The sequence below is a fragment of the Zootoca vivipara genome, chromosome 4 (genome assembly GCF_965207765.1).
Source record: "Zootoca vivipara chromosome 4, rZooViv2.hap1.1, whole genome shotgun sequence".
Classification (NCBI taxonomy): domain Eukaryota; kingdom Metazoa; phylum Chordata; class Lepidosauria; order Squamata; family Lacertidae; genus Zootoca; species Zootoca vivipara.
This window is the reverse complement of record NC_142587.1, coordinates 77,277,677-77,294,277: the sequence shown is the minus strand read 5'-3', so window position 1 is coordinate 77,294,277 and position 16,601 is coordinate 77,277,677. Positions and strand designations below refer to the sequence as shown.

Genomic DNA, 16,601 nt, shown 5'->3' with positions numbered 1-16,601 from the left:
ACTGCTGGGGGATAGAAGAAGCACCTCAAATTTCCACTTAGGATCCTAAGTTATGTTGCCTTTAAGAAGTTAATGGAAGAAAAAAATTATGTCCCTCTTCTCTGCCCAGCAGCCCCCTAACCCTTCAAAAAAACCTTTGTAAGCAGTGCAGGTGTATGAAAGGTGATAGTGGGATAAGGAGCTTTCCTTTCATGCTCTTCTATAAGTTAATTCTTTTTTAAAAAATTTTGAATATAGGAATAAGCAATTACAGTTCTCCCTGCCCCAATAACCATCATTGTTAAAGGTATTAAACATAAAAAGTGCAGACAGTCCCTTTCCTCTTATAGGGGCTAAAACTAGCCATGCATAAGGGCCATAAATGCAATTTCAGCTATATTCTCAAGAAACAAGATTGGGAAATATTTCTGCTGAAGCCCTGGAGAGCGGTCAATAGTTAAGGTACATTACTGGGCTGGGCAACCCATATATATGGCAGTACCTCATGTCTTGTGGATCTGTTAAGGTGAATGTCTGAAATTACCTTAGGCAAATATAAACATGGTAAATGGGAACAATGCCAATTTTGAGGGGGGTATATTCAAAACATCATAGATACACCAGTGAAAGCTGACAGCCACCAATTCTTGTGCATGCATTGTGATATACCCTCTTGTATCTTCACAAATATCAAACCATCTACTTTACACAGAAGCAGATAAGAGCAGCAGAAGCCCAGAGGAAATATAGGTTTGAGGCACACATGCTAGAAAAGATTCTGTGCGATTATTTAGGCTGAAAATTACACCTGAGTCCCTCTAACAATCTCAAAGGGAATGTTTAGGCAAGGGTGTCAGAGACTGACATTGCTGGGCATATACCAAAGCCCACACTGCAGCAGCAACCCCAGAACAGATTTAGAGGAAGCACAGGGAGAGGGGAGGAATGTGCAATAAGAAATACTTGCACTAACGGAACTATTTCTCTGGACACTGCCCAATAGATTTTTGAAGGTTAGGAACAAAGCTCTGCTTTTTCAGCATTTCATTCTGGGCATTCATAAACACAGCTTCCAAAATTATAGGAAGATGCTTAAAAAGAATTCTAAGGCATAGGCCTCGTATATTCCCTGAAGTTTTACAAACCTTTTTTCCCCAGCACACGTCATCACCTGGAAATGTGTATTTAATTAAATACTGTGTGCTTTTTGTTTTAAACAAACCCAAAGGGAAAATTTTGCTCTTTTTCTTTCAATCAAGATTGTGCACAAGGTAATACGGCATGACATAATATCCTTCCTGAAATCGGAGCCACGGCTAGGACCAGTATCCTCCAAACATCACCGGTTCCTGAAACCATATTGCAAACAACAGAGTTTGCCTAATTGCCAAGGGAATAATCTCATTCATCAAATGCTTGTTGTTGAAATATGCATTGTTCCTTTATAAATGTGATAGGATTTCCATCAACATATCCTTTACCCACAGCTCAACAGTAACCAAGCAGAGATAATAATTTAAGCCAGCAGCCCTGTGATCCTGGATACGGGAGTAAACACCAGTGAACTCAGTGGTACTTACTTCCAAGTACCGTATATTCTGGCATATAAGACAACTGGGCGTATAAGACGATCCCCCAACTTTTCCAATTAAAATTTAGAGTTTGGGATATACTCGCCGTGTAAGAAATACCACCTGGCGTATAAGACGACCCCCAACTTTTGAGAAGATTTTCCTGGGTTAAAAAGTAGTCTTATATGCAGGAATATACAGTAAATATGAAGCAGGTATAAGTGGTGAAAGCACTTATCTAGGAAAGCAGAAATCCACATATTAAACTCTGGCACTATATATTCTCATGACCGGAACTCTGATATTGCTATTCAGCTCAGCTGGCTCCCTCGATGCAATGCAGGTGCTATGAGTGAACTAAAATGAGCCATCGTTCCCTTAAGGAGCATTGTTTTCCCCAGTTTCCTAAATATAAGTTGGAAGTCCATAGCACTTGGTAGTATTCTCTTTGTTGATCTTCTACGTAACTTTTTGACATAGTGATAGGCGCAGCAGCAATGCCGGCCGCGGCAGGAGGAGGAGGAAAAAAATAAGACATCCCTTGAAAATAAGCCATAGTGTGTTTTTTTGAGGAAAAAATAAATATAAGACGTGTCTTATAATATGAGAAACACGGTAAGCATCACTTCAATTAAAAGCACATACAGATGAACCAAAACTATACATTGGGGGGAGTGATCCTGCATCCGTTCAGCCCTCATATTTTACACAGGGAGGAGGAAGAAACGGATATGCCCAAGGAGACTGTTTGCGTAGGCCTATAAACTTTCTCAAAATGAATATCCTACGTGATATCTGCTTGTGAACCCTTTGAGGACAAGGACCTATCTATTTCTGTTACTCACTCTACATTATAGAAGTGGGGTAGGGTGGGCATAAATTAAAAATTCAATGAACATAAATTTTAAAGACAAACACTAGTGGTTACTCCATAGCCTTATGGGAAACATTTGGTCATACATGGCTTACGTCTCTCCGCAAGTACATACAGCACAAGAGCACTTAAATAATGTTTAATAGCAGACAGCAGATTTATAGTACAATCGGTATATTGTATCGACTGAGATCTAGCAGAATCCTACATGGAAAAACCTGGTCCAAGGAGCTAAGAAGGTGAATGGAGCATGTATGGAATGTGGAAGTTTATGATTAAGTGGCTGGGCAGCTAAGTCCTTTTTCACACTACCTGCATGGCTGCACGCTTGCAAATGGATAACTACAGTGCAGCTAAATACTGTCATTCGGGTTATTTATTTCTTTTCCTTATTTAAATGTCAGTACTGTAGTAATGCTGAGTAAACAGCACAATCAGAGCTATTGACCAAACGACTTTAAGGTGAAGGAAAACTGACCGGAAGGCATTCTTTCAGCAAGGAGTTATAGTTAAGAGCCTAAGGCAGCCCAAGTGACTCACCTTGTTGAATTTTAGTCAGGAGCTGATGGCGCGCTAGGATCCTACTTATCCTGTACGGAGAAGAGCGTCTTGCAGCCTGATCAAAACGCAAGCACATCTCTTGGCCTTCTGTTGACACGGCATTCACACAGTAGCAGCCTGAAGTGCCGGGCACCTGCCTCAACATCTCTGCCCTCACGTTTTTTTTAAAAGGAAAACAACAACTCTTAAATCCCAGATCTCAACTGGAGCACTGAGAGAAGAGAGGGCAAGAAGTTGGAAAGCACAAGCGTTTTTTTTTAAAAGAGAGAGAAAGAGAAAAAGGAGGAGTGCCGAAAGCTACAATTCAGGATTCCAGCTTCCCTCACATGATCGGAAAGGGCCAATCAGTCAAAGGAAAGAATGTGAAAGTACACAGCGTGCCTCGCAGAGGAAAGTGAAGGCTATTCAAGCATTCGCAGCCCCACATAAACACTGGAAGCGAAGAGCCTTGGAGCTGACTAAGCAATGATGATGATAGGAAAGTTTAAAGAAAGGAGAGAGAGAGAGAGAGAGAGAGAGAGAGAGAGAGAGAGAGAGAGAGAGAGAGAGAGAGAGAGAGAGAGAGAGAGAGAGAGAGAGAGAGAGAGAGAGAGAGAGAGATTGAGATTTCATGTTGCAACCATCTGAAGCGCGCAGGAGCCCAGATTTTTTTCTCTGCCTCACAGACTCAGGTCTAAGATGCCCTCTTCTCTATGCTGAGGATACAAGAACTTCCTTCCTTGACACTGGAGTTTGTTTTAAACTGTGGGATACAGAGTTTCTGGAACTTTTTCTTAAAACTATGGAGAAGCAGAGTAAAGGAAACTCTTTAGCGGCACAAGTAGGAGGGGGAGGAAAAAGTGAAGCTGAGCAATCCCTTAAAGCATTCTAACAGGATAGATTCATATCACTGCTCTTTTCTAACAAAGGGTGAGGGTGATTCTTCCCCCCCCCCATCACTCCTGCAAAGACTCATGCGGGGCTTTGTCTTACAAGAAAGATGCTTCTGGTTACTATGAGTACAAAAGCCCTCGAGAATTTGGTCTTGTCATCCAATTGAATCTAAATAGTCCAGGAAGCCTTTGCACATCAGAATCCTTTAAAAAATTATTCAGTAATGAAATGAAACCACTGGAAAGAGTTATCTAGCATCCCAACAATATGTACTCATATTGCCAATTTTGGGTTTGTCCACTGTCTTTTCAAGCTAAGCCAGGAGGATCTATTTATTGAGCATTTATCCTGATATGCTTGCAGAACACTTACATGGAGGTTAATTTATAGCCGGCTTTAATCGTTCTGATTTGCTTGCACATTTCCCCATTAACGATTTCTTCATTTCATACTTCTCAGTGCATTTTTCCCATCGCTTTTTCCCATTGCTTTCCTTATCGCCAAAAGGGTGCTTCTTTTTAAAGGAGGTTTTAGTGCACTAAGGTGCAAAACACTTGATCCACTTTAATTTTGCAAACCTAAATTTCCCAATGTGTGCTTGAATCCCTCCCACAAAATACTGACAGCCTGATATAGCACCCTTTAACCTAACATGCATTTGAGGGCCCATTTCTTAATTTTTAAAAATCATATATTTATATGGTGGTAGTGTTGCTGTTGGGATGCATCTTAAATCAGGCTGAGACTTCAGACTGGATCTCAGGTCACCAGTCAAAGCCCATTGGACTAAACAATCATCCATTTAGTTTTACAAAGCACAATGTTTACTTTATTCTGCAGAGGAGACTGATGTGATATTTTCATTTGAGAAATTTTCAGTGTGTGGCTATTCTTTAAAAAGCAATATATACACACAGGAAAATAGGAAACTCAGCCAGGCCATTGGTCCATTTAGCTCAGTACTGTCTATGCTGACTAGCAGCTTCTCTTTAGGATTTCTGACAGGGTTGTCTCACGCCCCAATAATAATAATAATAATAATAATAAGAAGAAGAAGGAAGAAGAAGAAGAAGAAGAAGAAGAAGAAGAAGAAGAAGAAGAAAAGAAATAATTTTATTATTTATATTCCACCCATCTGGCTGGGTTTCCCCAGCCACTCTGGGTGGCTTGCAGCATAAATAAAACATAATAAAATATCAAACATTTTAAAATACAACATATTATACAGACTATAAATAAACCAATAAATCAACTGAAACTAATCATCATCATTCAGGTAGGTAGCCATGTTGGTCTGACACAGTCGACATATATATTTAAAAGTTGTCGAAAGCTTATACCAAGAACAAACTTAGTTGGTCTCAGCGGCAGAGCTTCATGCTCCGCCACCGGGGGCGGAGAGCAGGCGCGCTGCCCCCAGTGACGTGGCGCGCATTCTGGAGGCGGAGTGCATTGTGCGCAGTGACGTAGCATCGCATTTTGGGGCGGGGCGCACCGTGCGCAGGGGCGGGGTGGGCAACGGCGATGGCGCCCCTGGGATCGCGTTACTCAGGGCGCGCCGCCCCCACCGCCCCATCTTCCTACACCCCTGGTTGGACTCTAAGGTGCTACTGGACATTATCTATCTATCCATCCATCATCATCATTTTGCAGTTATAACCATATAAAAATAACCACCAACCCCAACCCAAGGAAAACAAAGCAGAGGAACCAAAATTAAAACCATTTAAAACATTTTAGCCTGTTGTCCCAACGCAAGTTGTTCCAGCAATGTCCCTCTGGCCTCCCAGGAGCCTCTTTTGGCTGTTCAGGGTGAGTCTGGACCTCACCCTCTAGGACAGGTGGAAATGGACCTTGCAGCAGGGATTGAGACAGGGACCTCCTGGATGCAAACAGGGCCAGCGCGTCCATTAAGGCGAACTAGGCAGCTGCCTAGGGGGCCAAAATGGAGGGTGCGCTGGCCAGCCTGCCCGCCTGCCTGGGGCCGCCTCCACTGTGCCTCTCAGCTGTTGAGTGGCTTCAGGCCGCTATCCAGAGGCGTGTGGGGGAGCACGAGCCTGGGGCTGCCTCCTCCGTGCCTCTCAACTGTTGAGCGGCTTCAGGGCGCGCAGGGAGCGCGAGCCTGGGGCCACCGCGCCACGCCTCTCAGCTGTTGAGCGGCTTCAGGCCGCTCTCCTGAAGCCGCTGAGTTCGGCGCTCCTTCCGCGACCCTGATGGCCAGGTGCCCTGGCGCCTTGCGCCACCCAGCCCGAGCCTAGGGACGGCCCTGGAGGCTCCCTCTCCGCTCGCTCGCTCGAGCCGGGCCTACCCCTCCAGGAGCTAGGGCGCCGAGATCGGGCTCCAGAGGAAGCAGGGGAAGGCCGTGCCAGAAACAGGGAAGGCCGTGCCAGAAACAGGGAATTTTTCTATTTTCTATTTTCATTTTTATTTATTTATTTTATTATATTTTTTCTAAAAAATGTCAACAACTCTGGGAAATTGGGGTGGCGGCAAGAAGGTGATCTCGCCTAGGGTGCAAAGAACCCTAGCACCGGCCCTGGATGCAAAGCAGATGATCTACTGCTGAGCTGCAGCCCTTCTCCACTTAAAGACTACGTGGAACCCCACTTATAGGATATAAATTTGCCACAGAACTGTGGAGCTTCAGAATAATGACCTCTGGGAAGAGCAGAGAGAATAAACACCATGGTGCCTTCCCACTTTCTTCCCAAACCTGGGAAAGTGCTAACTAGGCTTCCTGGCCGTGGTAAGGCAGCAGGAGGGCTGCAAGGGTGCATCAAATGTTGCCAAGGGCCACAAAAAAGCCCTTGAGGGCCATACGTTGGACTACCCAGTTCTAGACCAATAAATCGATCAATTTATTGAAAATTATTATATTCTATAATAATCAATAATAATGATATTTGAAATTAATATGAAACTTTTAACATTTACATCTTATGTTTGGCTTCTTCATGACAGGCGAAGAAGGGTGGTGTTTGTTTCACGAAGCTGTCAAGCAGCTGTGCTGTGATTTGGATACTGAGTGACACTCGTCCTTATTGCCAATACCAGGATGTTCCTCCTAGGTTCACAGAACTACTTAAATCAAGATTTTAAGGCTTGGGAACAGCATCCCTGCTCTCTTTCCAGAAACCAAAGGACAGGGATGCACTAAGAGCAGAAGAAGGGAACTGAGAGGCAAGACCTTTACCAACCTCATTTTTGGCAATGGAAAGGGCATTTGTAAAACACAGGCTAGAGATACTTTCAATAAACAAAGAAAAAGTTTCTTGTTTATTTTCCGAAAATGGAAGTGCCGCCAAGTTCTGAACATATTAATTCTCACTGGTTTTAAGTAGGTTTTCTTCTAAATAGCAGTGTAATTCTATGCTGCCCTACTCCACTGCTTGGTAAAAGTTCCCGCACTCCTAGAGCATAGGTCAGCACCCTTTTTCAGCCGTGGGCTGGTCCACCATCCCTCAGACCTTGCGGTGGGTCAGAATGAACGAATTCCTATGCCCCACAAATAACCCAGAGATGCATTTTAAATAAAAGCACACATGTAAAAACATGCTGATTCCCGGACCGTCCGTGGGCCAGATTTAGAAGGCGAATGGTGCCAGATCCAGCCCCCGGGCCTTAGGTTGCCTACCCCTGCTCTAGAGAGAAGACAAGGCTAAGAACAGCCCCTTCTGTTTAGCAGGTACCAGAACAGCTCTGTCCCTCTAGTGGTGGTTCAACTCCGTGGCACCAGTGGAAAACTGGGATGGAGGATGCTAAGTTATCTTGATAGGCACCAGGACAAGGTTTCTTCAGAATAGGATGCTGTCATGGCACAGTTCTTTTCTTGCAATCTTGGGGTTAATGCGGGACACAGGGTCAGGGCAAAGTCATTGCTTACTTTAATAATTTTACTCCTTTGTTTATAGTTTCAAAGGGAGTTTACCATAAAAAGAAAAAATGAGGCGCTTATATGATACAAAAGGGCCACCACATTAGATTAGAATGATCTCCAGTTGCCTTTCTGCCCTGTGGTTATATGAAAACCAAGTGGAACCAAAAACTTGATTCACGTGATCTCCTCACCCCCATTACCACTTTTGAGATGGAAATAGTATGGATGCGATTCACCTAGTGAATCCCAAAAACAGAAACCCTGCACAAGGACTTCTGCTTGTGCAATAGGGCTTCCCCCCTTTTCCTCATGTGCCCCCTTGCTCCCTAAATTGTCTCAGGGATGGGGAGAATCCCCAGAACACATACAGGCACAGGAGAGGGGGATCGTTTCATCTGGCAAGCTGAAATGTTGGTGCAAATGGAACATTCAACTTAGCATGATGTTCACTTCCTCCCTATGAGATTTAGGCACTTGTATGTATGGACACATCCACCTAGAGCACCTGCATCAAATGTTGTGTGTGGTTTAGCAGAGAGGCATGCAACTGTTCCTGCATACATAAAGGCCATTATTGCTCAGGAAAGCGTCTCATAGCATCAAGGTACACATGTTTACTCAGATGTAAGTCCTAGTGAGCAATAAGCCAGTGTGTTGCATTGGTTAATATTGGACCAGAACCTGAGAGACCCACTCAACTCTGAAACTGACTTGGTGATCATAGTCCAGATGGTCACTTTTCTCTCAGCTTAACCTACAAGGATAAAATGGGAAGGGTGCAAGGATAAAATGGGAAGCAGAGAAAATCATGCACACTATCCTGAGCTTCTTGGAGAAAAGGCAAGATATAAATATAATACTACTCCTAGATAAGTGGGTATAGGACAACCCAAGTGTTCATATGGAAGTGTAAACGGTTAGATGACTTTCTTCAAATGTGCCAGTTACACTTCACACATTGTACTAATATGTCCCGCGCTATGAAACTAGCAGCAGGATCGAGCAATCACTGTATTATTATTTATAAGACATTAGCACCAAAACAATATGACTAGACAGAAAAGGCAGTAATTGTTTGATGCACATTACTCCTCGAATACCAACTCATTACAGAAGTGTTTTTTTTAATTTACTGGAATCTACCTATTTCTACAAAGCACCTTAGGCTACATATCTATTGCATGGAAGTTGCTACATTAGTTGTCATGATTATATTACAGACTTAATTAATGCCTCAGAGCGTATTCACAGTTTTATGTGGTTGGACTTGTGCTTAAAACACTGATAGGATCAAAAGCTTCAATGAAATGCTAAAATTACTTCTCATCTATTTACTGTGCACATTTAAGAAGGCTCCCGAGTCTGGTGATAGCTGACAGACCTCTGTTCGGTTCCTAACTTTGGGAGTGGACCACAGACTGAATCATTTCAGGCTTTATTGTGTCAGTGTTTCTCTTTACAATGTTCATTCATAGGGTGTGAAGTGCAACAGCTCTTCTAAAGAAGCCACAACAAACTCCTGTGATGGAAGGTGGCAACTCAGATGGCTTGTTCTAAGCTCCCGCATGAAGTAAATTACAACCCACAACATTAAAGCATATTGTTACAATAAAACTCTAAAGGAATTCCTACTCCATGTTTAGGCTGGTGCTCACAAAACTGTCTGGTAAAGTAACGCTAATGCAGTTTAGTGCAATGGCATTGTTAAAGAAGAACGTTGAAGTCAGACTTCTGTGAGTTGTGAATGTTGGAAGTCTCCCAAAACTGGGGAAGAGTGAAGCAGCCATACTAGGTCTCAAGGGATTACAAAAGAACAGTGTGGTGCGCAAGCAGTATACAAATGGAGCAGGATCTTGCATGTGAGCAGGATGGTGGCTCCAGTGGAAAGTAGTACAAGAAATAAACTAAGGATTATTTCTTAGCTGCACCCAGGAGCGTATATAATAGTTTGTTACGGGAGGAAGAAGCAGAGAATATATAAACCCCAGAAAGCATGGCCAGTGACCAGGGATGATGGGAGTTGTAGTTCAGCAACATCTGGAGGGCCAAAGGTTCCCCAACACCATGGTGCACCAGCTCTATGGCATCAGGAAGTGGTGGGCTATCTCCTTCACTGGAGGTATATAAGCAGAGGCTGGATAACAATCTGTTATGGCTGCTAAATTTCTGCAATATTCCTGCACTTAGTTGGCCTACATGATCTCCCAAGGTCCTGGTCCAACTCTAAAACTGGATGATTTTATTATTCTATGTATCTCTTGGGGAAAGAGCAGCAGGAAAAGCTACAAAAGGAATGCATTTTTCACTAGGAAATAAAGATTTTTCTTCCTCCCCCCCCCCAGACCCGTATTTTTATGGTGAGCAAGAGGCTTTATAAAGGATTTCAATCCAAGAAAGAGGTGGAAAGAAACATCACGATCAAACTCTTTTAAAAAACCAAACTTTGAAATCCAGAGAGATACCGATGTTTTAGAGGCGAGACAGCCGCTGTATGTAAACTGTCTGACAATTTCTTGTAAAAAAGAATACTCCAGTGCAAGCGGATTTTTACATGTAAAAGTAAAGCTCAAAGACACCCCCACACAATCCTTAGCTCAGCAAATGATGTATCCGCTCCCCCGCTCCATTTTGAACATCAGGGGGATTATCTGCCTGCATTTTAAGAACTGTAGGTTTAAGGGGATAACGATGCTTTAAAATATTTCTTTTGATATTAAAAGCATTAATGGACCTTATGCTGACATGTCAGTTTGGCACAGAGAAGTGCTGTTTATAGGCTCAGGGAGATGGAACGACAGCAGTGACAATTGCTTCCTATCACACAGCCTGAAGATCAACATTATAGCCAAGCAAGTAATATTCTTATCTCTCTCTCAACCGTGTGTGTGAGAGAGAGAGAGAGAGAAGAGAGAGAGAAAGAGTGAAGAGAGAGAGAGAGAGAGTATAATGTTTGTGCAAACACTGATCTTATAATAAGGCCATACAATTAAATTGCACAACAATCATATGCATGATTACTCAGAATTAAGTCCCACCACGTTCAACAACCCTACAAGTTCCATTAAGTTCAATAAGATGTATTTCTATGTGAGCACAGGATACAGTCACTGCAAGAGGTTTCTTTTGTAGGTATGATATAGAAAAAAATTACATGAACTTTCTAGGCACTTACCCTCTCCACAAAACTACTGTGATTCATAGATTTCACCTGGCAGTAAAACTTTCAGGTAGCTATAGTTCTTGCTACTCCATAGCCATTTTACATAGTTCTTGCTACTCCATAGCCATTTTATGTAGATTTCTTCACTGCAACATGCCTAAAGGGACCAGGAGCAGTCCTTTCTTCGAAGATGCATTTATAATGAATATTATGTCATCAGCCAACCCTACCCCAAACAAGCCACTATTATCCTTGTGGTTAATTACCCACATGGTTCCAAGAACATAGCTACCAAGTCTCCCATTTTTCGTGGGAAACCCCCAGATTTTAATCCGTTTCCCGCTGTTATCCCGAATAGAAAAAAAATCCCATAAATCCCCCAATTTCCTACCTGCCAGCGAGGCTCCTTCTGCGCATGTCTGAACCGATTTCAGGTGCCGCTCTGCCCATGTCTGGGCAACGGAAATCGGGCAGCGCCAGCACCGGAAGTTACTTCTATGCATATCCAGACATGCGTGGAAGCGACTTCCGGTGCCGCGCCACTGCTGATCCCGGATTTTTCAACGGGAGACTTGGCAGCTATGTCCAAGAATCCCATTCATAGCAATTGTGAGAAACAGAGGCTGAAGATAACTCATTTCCAGATTCTGTGTGTAAAGAAACACCATGGTCCAACTGGGAAACAATAGATGTGTTTAAATAAATGTTTTTATTTCAGTTTTTATAACAAGACTAAATAACAGCGCATTATAGAACGGCCATCCCATTCATATCAAGGATGCAAGCTATTTTGCCAGCAAATGTGTTCTGCAAATCATGTTGCAGGAGGAGACGCGACAGTCATTATTTTCACCAGAGGGATCAAATGTAACATACCCCACACTACAGTGGTACCTCGAGTTACAAACACCTCAGGTTACAAACGCTTCAGGTTACAAACTCCGCTAACCTGGAAGAGTTACCTCGAGTTGAGAACTTTGCCCCAGGATGAGAATGGAAATTGTGTGCCGGCAGCACAGCGGCAGCAAGAGGCCCCATTAGCGAAAGCATGCCTCTAGTTAAGGACAGTTTCAGGTTAAGAACGGACCTTCGGAACAAATTAAGTTCGTAACTAGAGGTACCACTGTATTTAGAACATCTCTGCTGGACAACCCTGTGCTGATATAATGGTGGGGGAGAAAGACATAAACCACTTCTGGACTTTCTACGGTTACCTACTGATTGATTTTTATGTGATAAAGTAATAATGAGAACTGAATGCCTCTTGGCATTGACTTGACTGCTGACAGTTGAAGATGTCATATTTGAAGTGATGCAGCAATAGGGGGTTGCTGCCAGTTACTGTTTCTAGCCAAACAGATGTTTCACTTTAGGTTCTTAAGGGGTCACAAGATTAAGGGCAGAGTAAGTGGATGAACAAATGAGCAGGAGAAAAAGATAGGGAGGCACAAATGGAAAACACCAGAAAGCCGAAAAGAAAAAGGCGGGAGGGGGAGAGGTGAAGCCACAAAATGATGCTCAGAAACTGAAACTGTGCTGGAAGACAGAAAGCAGCCAACATTTCCATGTGAGCCCAATATACACATCACAGAGATTCAGTCAAAGCACACTGTCTCAACATCCAAATTTCATTGAATCAACACAGTAAGTGGAATCTCTTTGGCCCTGCAGAAAGATGGGTAACTACAAAGTTGACCATCTAAAGTCTGAGATAAGATGATGAACCTGATTTAGTTTAATGCAAACTGAGAAGCCCAGGCCACTTCATTTTGAGAGATGTATGCTATCAATCTCTAAGGTCAACTTCAAAATTAAACCCAGCACAATCCACACTGACAGCGCCAGCTTCAAAAGCTCTGAACAGGCATCTGGATCTCCGAGATGCTTTCGCAGTATATGAGAAGATATAGGATGGCAGACAGTTGAAAGGTGCCAATATAATTGCAGTTTGCCACTCATCTGCTCCTCAGGAGGCAACTGCTGGTTATGACCTGGTTTCATTCTGTAAGAATTTGCATATAGCATGCAAGCTTCCAGGCCCATAAGATTATTCAAGATACAGAAACAGCCTCCCATAATCTACCTTTAAGAAACAAAAAAATGCTATGTAATATGGCTAATGACAAAAATAGTTCAGAGAACTAATCTGCATGATAAAATAAATATGGTGTTGTATCAAGTGTACAGTGTAAATGGTTAAAACTGTATATGTGAACATCTGACAGGCAACATCTTTGTATCATTTGCAGAAACTAAATATTTCCATTTTCCCAAAACAGAAAAACATGCATTGATGGAAGTTTATTCTGTGTCAGATGACTCTCTTGTTTTGCTCATTTGCTGGCTGATTTATCCTAAGAACATAATATTAGGACATTCAACTGAAGTATTCTTTGTACACAAAAAACAAAGTATTGCTCTGGCTTTGTGCCACTGGAAAACATTACTCCAAGGGTCTAAGTCTTTAGAAGAAGCTGCTATGAGTGGGACCTCTTCATTATAGTTTACTGCAGTGACCTAGAATTCAAACGTAGATGTTCAAATCTGTCCTAGCCGGGAATTTGTTCCAGTCATTTAATAATCCCTCTGAATTTGTTAGCTTCCATGAAACACTACAACAGAAGGATTAGCGCTTACTTCTTAGCTTGATAACATTTGCTCTGCCCCTACAGCAGCAGCAGCACTCTGTCGTTTGAAGATATTTACTTCATGTACAGTACGTGCATAAAAGCCAAGTTGTTGTTCCAGAGTGAGCTTTGCTTAAGCCCTTTACCAACCACAGATCCATTATTTCATTTGTTTTCTGTTTAAATCAGTTTTCTCCCCCTTCTAAACTGTACGATGCCAAGTTTATCTAATTTAAGGAGGAATAGAACCTGAGAATCTGAATGTATAACCCCCCAAAAAACCCCGTTAGCTCATTTGACATTATATCCTCTAATCCAGGGATGTGGAATCTGCAGCCCTTGAAATGCAGATGGACTACAACTACCATCACTACCATCATCTCTGACTATTGGCCATGCTGTCTGAGTCTGATTCAAAATTGGGTTCCCCCCCCACACTTTTTTGTCCCTGAAAAGGCCAATCAGAAGGGAAACTTGAAGCTTTCGGGCTCCGTACAGAAGGCTCTAAAGCTAAAATTATAAATAAGGAGTCATCTACTGGCCCTCAAAGTTGTCAGTCAACAGCTAAAGGACCAAACTCCCATCATGCTCTACTTCTGGGTTCCATACTTTCTACATGTAAGTGGTTGAGGGCATGCAATTGCAGTTAAGCGGTATACAAATAATTCTGGAAATAAAAAAAGGAAACAAATAATGGGCTAGTAAGTAAGAAACAAACACACACAAAAACATTACTAATAAATACTTTTTCCATTTCTCACGCTTCAGATGTCTCACTTGCAATATATAAAAATGCAGTGTTCGGAGCTGGCAGTCAGCCCAAATTCTAAGCCTTTTACTGCTATAGGAGTCCACAACATACAAAGGGCACAACCTTGGATACCCCAATACAGACAAAAAGAGCAAAAGCCTCCTACCACAAGAGGATGAGGGGACGCTGGTGGTGCTGTGGGTTAAACCACAGAGCCTAGGGCTTGCTGATCAGAAGGTCGGGGATTCGAATCTCCGCAACGGGGTGAGCTCCCATTGCTCGGTCCCAGCTCCTGCCAACCTAGCAGCTCGAAAGCACATCAAAGTGCAAGTAGATAAATAGGTATCGCTACAGTGGGAAGGTAAACGGTGTTTCTGTGTGCTGCTCTGGTTCGCCAGAAGCGGCTTTGTCATGCTGGCCACATGACCTGGAAGCTGTACGCTGGCTCCGAGATGAGCGCCGCAACCCCAGAGTCGGTCACGACTAGACCTAATCGCCAGGGGTCCCTTTACCTTTACCTTACAAGAGGATGAGAGGTTTTGGTGTATTATTGTTGTTTCTGCATGGGCAGCAGGATGGAGATAAGAGGATGGTTTAAGACATGAATTCTGCCACCAAAAAAACCAATTTCTTTGTCATTGCTGGTTTGTGCTTTTCCCCAAAACTCTCCTAACACCTTCTGTTTCTTGTACTTTCTTGTTCCGTTTCTGCTTCCATGCACAGACAGCTATTCTGGGGACATGTTGTCTCTCTGTCACTTGGGCAGGGATTTCTACAGACAGAGATTATTTTAAATGCCAGAGGGGAAAAGGAAGAGAGAAAACAGCTGCTGAAAAGACTCAGTTCATTACATCTGAAGTCTCATCTCTGTAGTCATTCGCACACACAAATGCAGACAGTACAAAGCAAGGCTCATTACTGGACCTTTCTGGGCGTTTCTTCTTGTGGTTTGAGTGACACTCTCCATCACCCAAGGCACCTTTTTCTAAAGTTGCAGTCTCACATCTTGCATTTTGATATAGGCAGCTCCAAACTCGAATTAGAGAACATACTCAGTGGGAAGTGAGGGCTGCAAGATGTTTGTTAAAGGTTTGTGAACAGTTAGCAGACCTGTCAGAATCCATCTGTTTGAATCTATTAACTGGCACATTCCCAGCTGTGACCTTCCCAATATCCAAATAGAGGATGCTTTTGCCTTGCTCCAAACCATATAATTCTAGAATTGGTTTAATTATGTGGCATGGCAGAATAGAATAGCTCACAATAGCTCACCGAACTTCCCCAATACTCTGAATTCCTCACAGCAATCCAGATTGCAAGGAAATTATGTGGTACACCAGTCATAAGAACAAGATGGTAACGTGAATGGATAATCTGTTGGAAAAATGCATGGAGCACAATGGAAGATCTAGCAAAGAGATTTAATTTACACACCATACTTTACAGTGCTCTGAGGCACAGTGCAGACTCAACCATAGTTAGCCCTGAGCCCTGTTATAATCCCAAACATGTGGACAATGTTTCCTGTGAAACCATAGTTTAGCTTCTGAGCTAAGCCCGCGTAGTGTAAACATGGAAACACACGCAATATCTGCTTGTCACCATATAAGCAAAGAGGATAGTTGTAAACAGAGTGCAAATTGAGAATATCAGTCTAACATACACAAAATATAGAAGTTGAAGATACAAGGTTGAAGATACAAGGATCCTCTGGGAATTTGGAGGTCCCTAACTCTATCTATGTATCTATCTATCTATCTATCTATCTATCTATCTATCTATCTATCTATCTATCTATCTATCATCTATCTATCTATCTATCTATCTATCTATCTATCTATCTTTGGCCACCTCATGAGAAGATGGAGGGCACAAGGAGAAGGGGACGACAGAGGACAAGATGGCTGGACAGTGTTCTTGAAGCTGCAAACATGAGTTTGACCAAACTACGGGAGGCAGTGGAAGACAGGAGTGTCTGGCGTGCTATGGTCCATGGGGTCACAAAGAGCTGGAAATGACTAAACGACTAAACAACAACAACAACTCTATCTAACTCCTGCAAGACCGCTACTCTTTTGCAAGCTGAGTTGCACCCAAATCTCCAATAGCTTTAAATATAGGGAACTTAAAATACTGTATAGACGAGTAGAAAAGAGTAGTTAAGCTAAGCACAAAGACAACACTGCTGCATTTAGAATTAAACCTTTGGGCACGAGGCTGAAATGCATGAGACATGGGTCACAATCCAGGGATATAGCAGAAATAGAAATAGACTGGAAAGAGAAGTTGCTGAATTACAACTTATCACCAAGCTCAAAACCATGGAGG

General features: G+C 42.7%; 1 protein-coding gene across 3 annotated transcripts in view; it reads right to left on the bottom strand.

Annotated features, from left to right (window-relative positions):
• STARD13 (StAR related lipid transfer domain containing 13) overlaps positions 1-16,601 on the bottom strand; it is a 217,677-nt gene that overhangs the window by 106,120 nt on the left and 94,956 nt on the right. Inside the window, exon 1 of one of the 3 annotated variants that reach the window (XM_035115923.3) lies at positions 2,965-3,512. The exons of the other annotated variants lie outside the window; for them this stretch is intronic. Coding sequence (XP_034971814.1) covers positions 2,965-3,130 — 166 coding nt within the window. The 5' untranslated portion in view covers positions 3,131-3,512. Of the gene's footprint in view, positions 1-2,964; positions 3,513-16,601 lie in introns of those variants that run through there. 3 annotated transcript variants of the gene reach the window in all.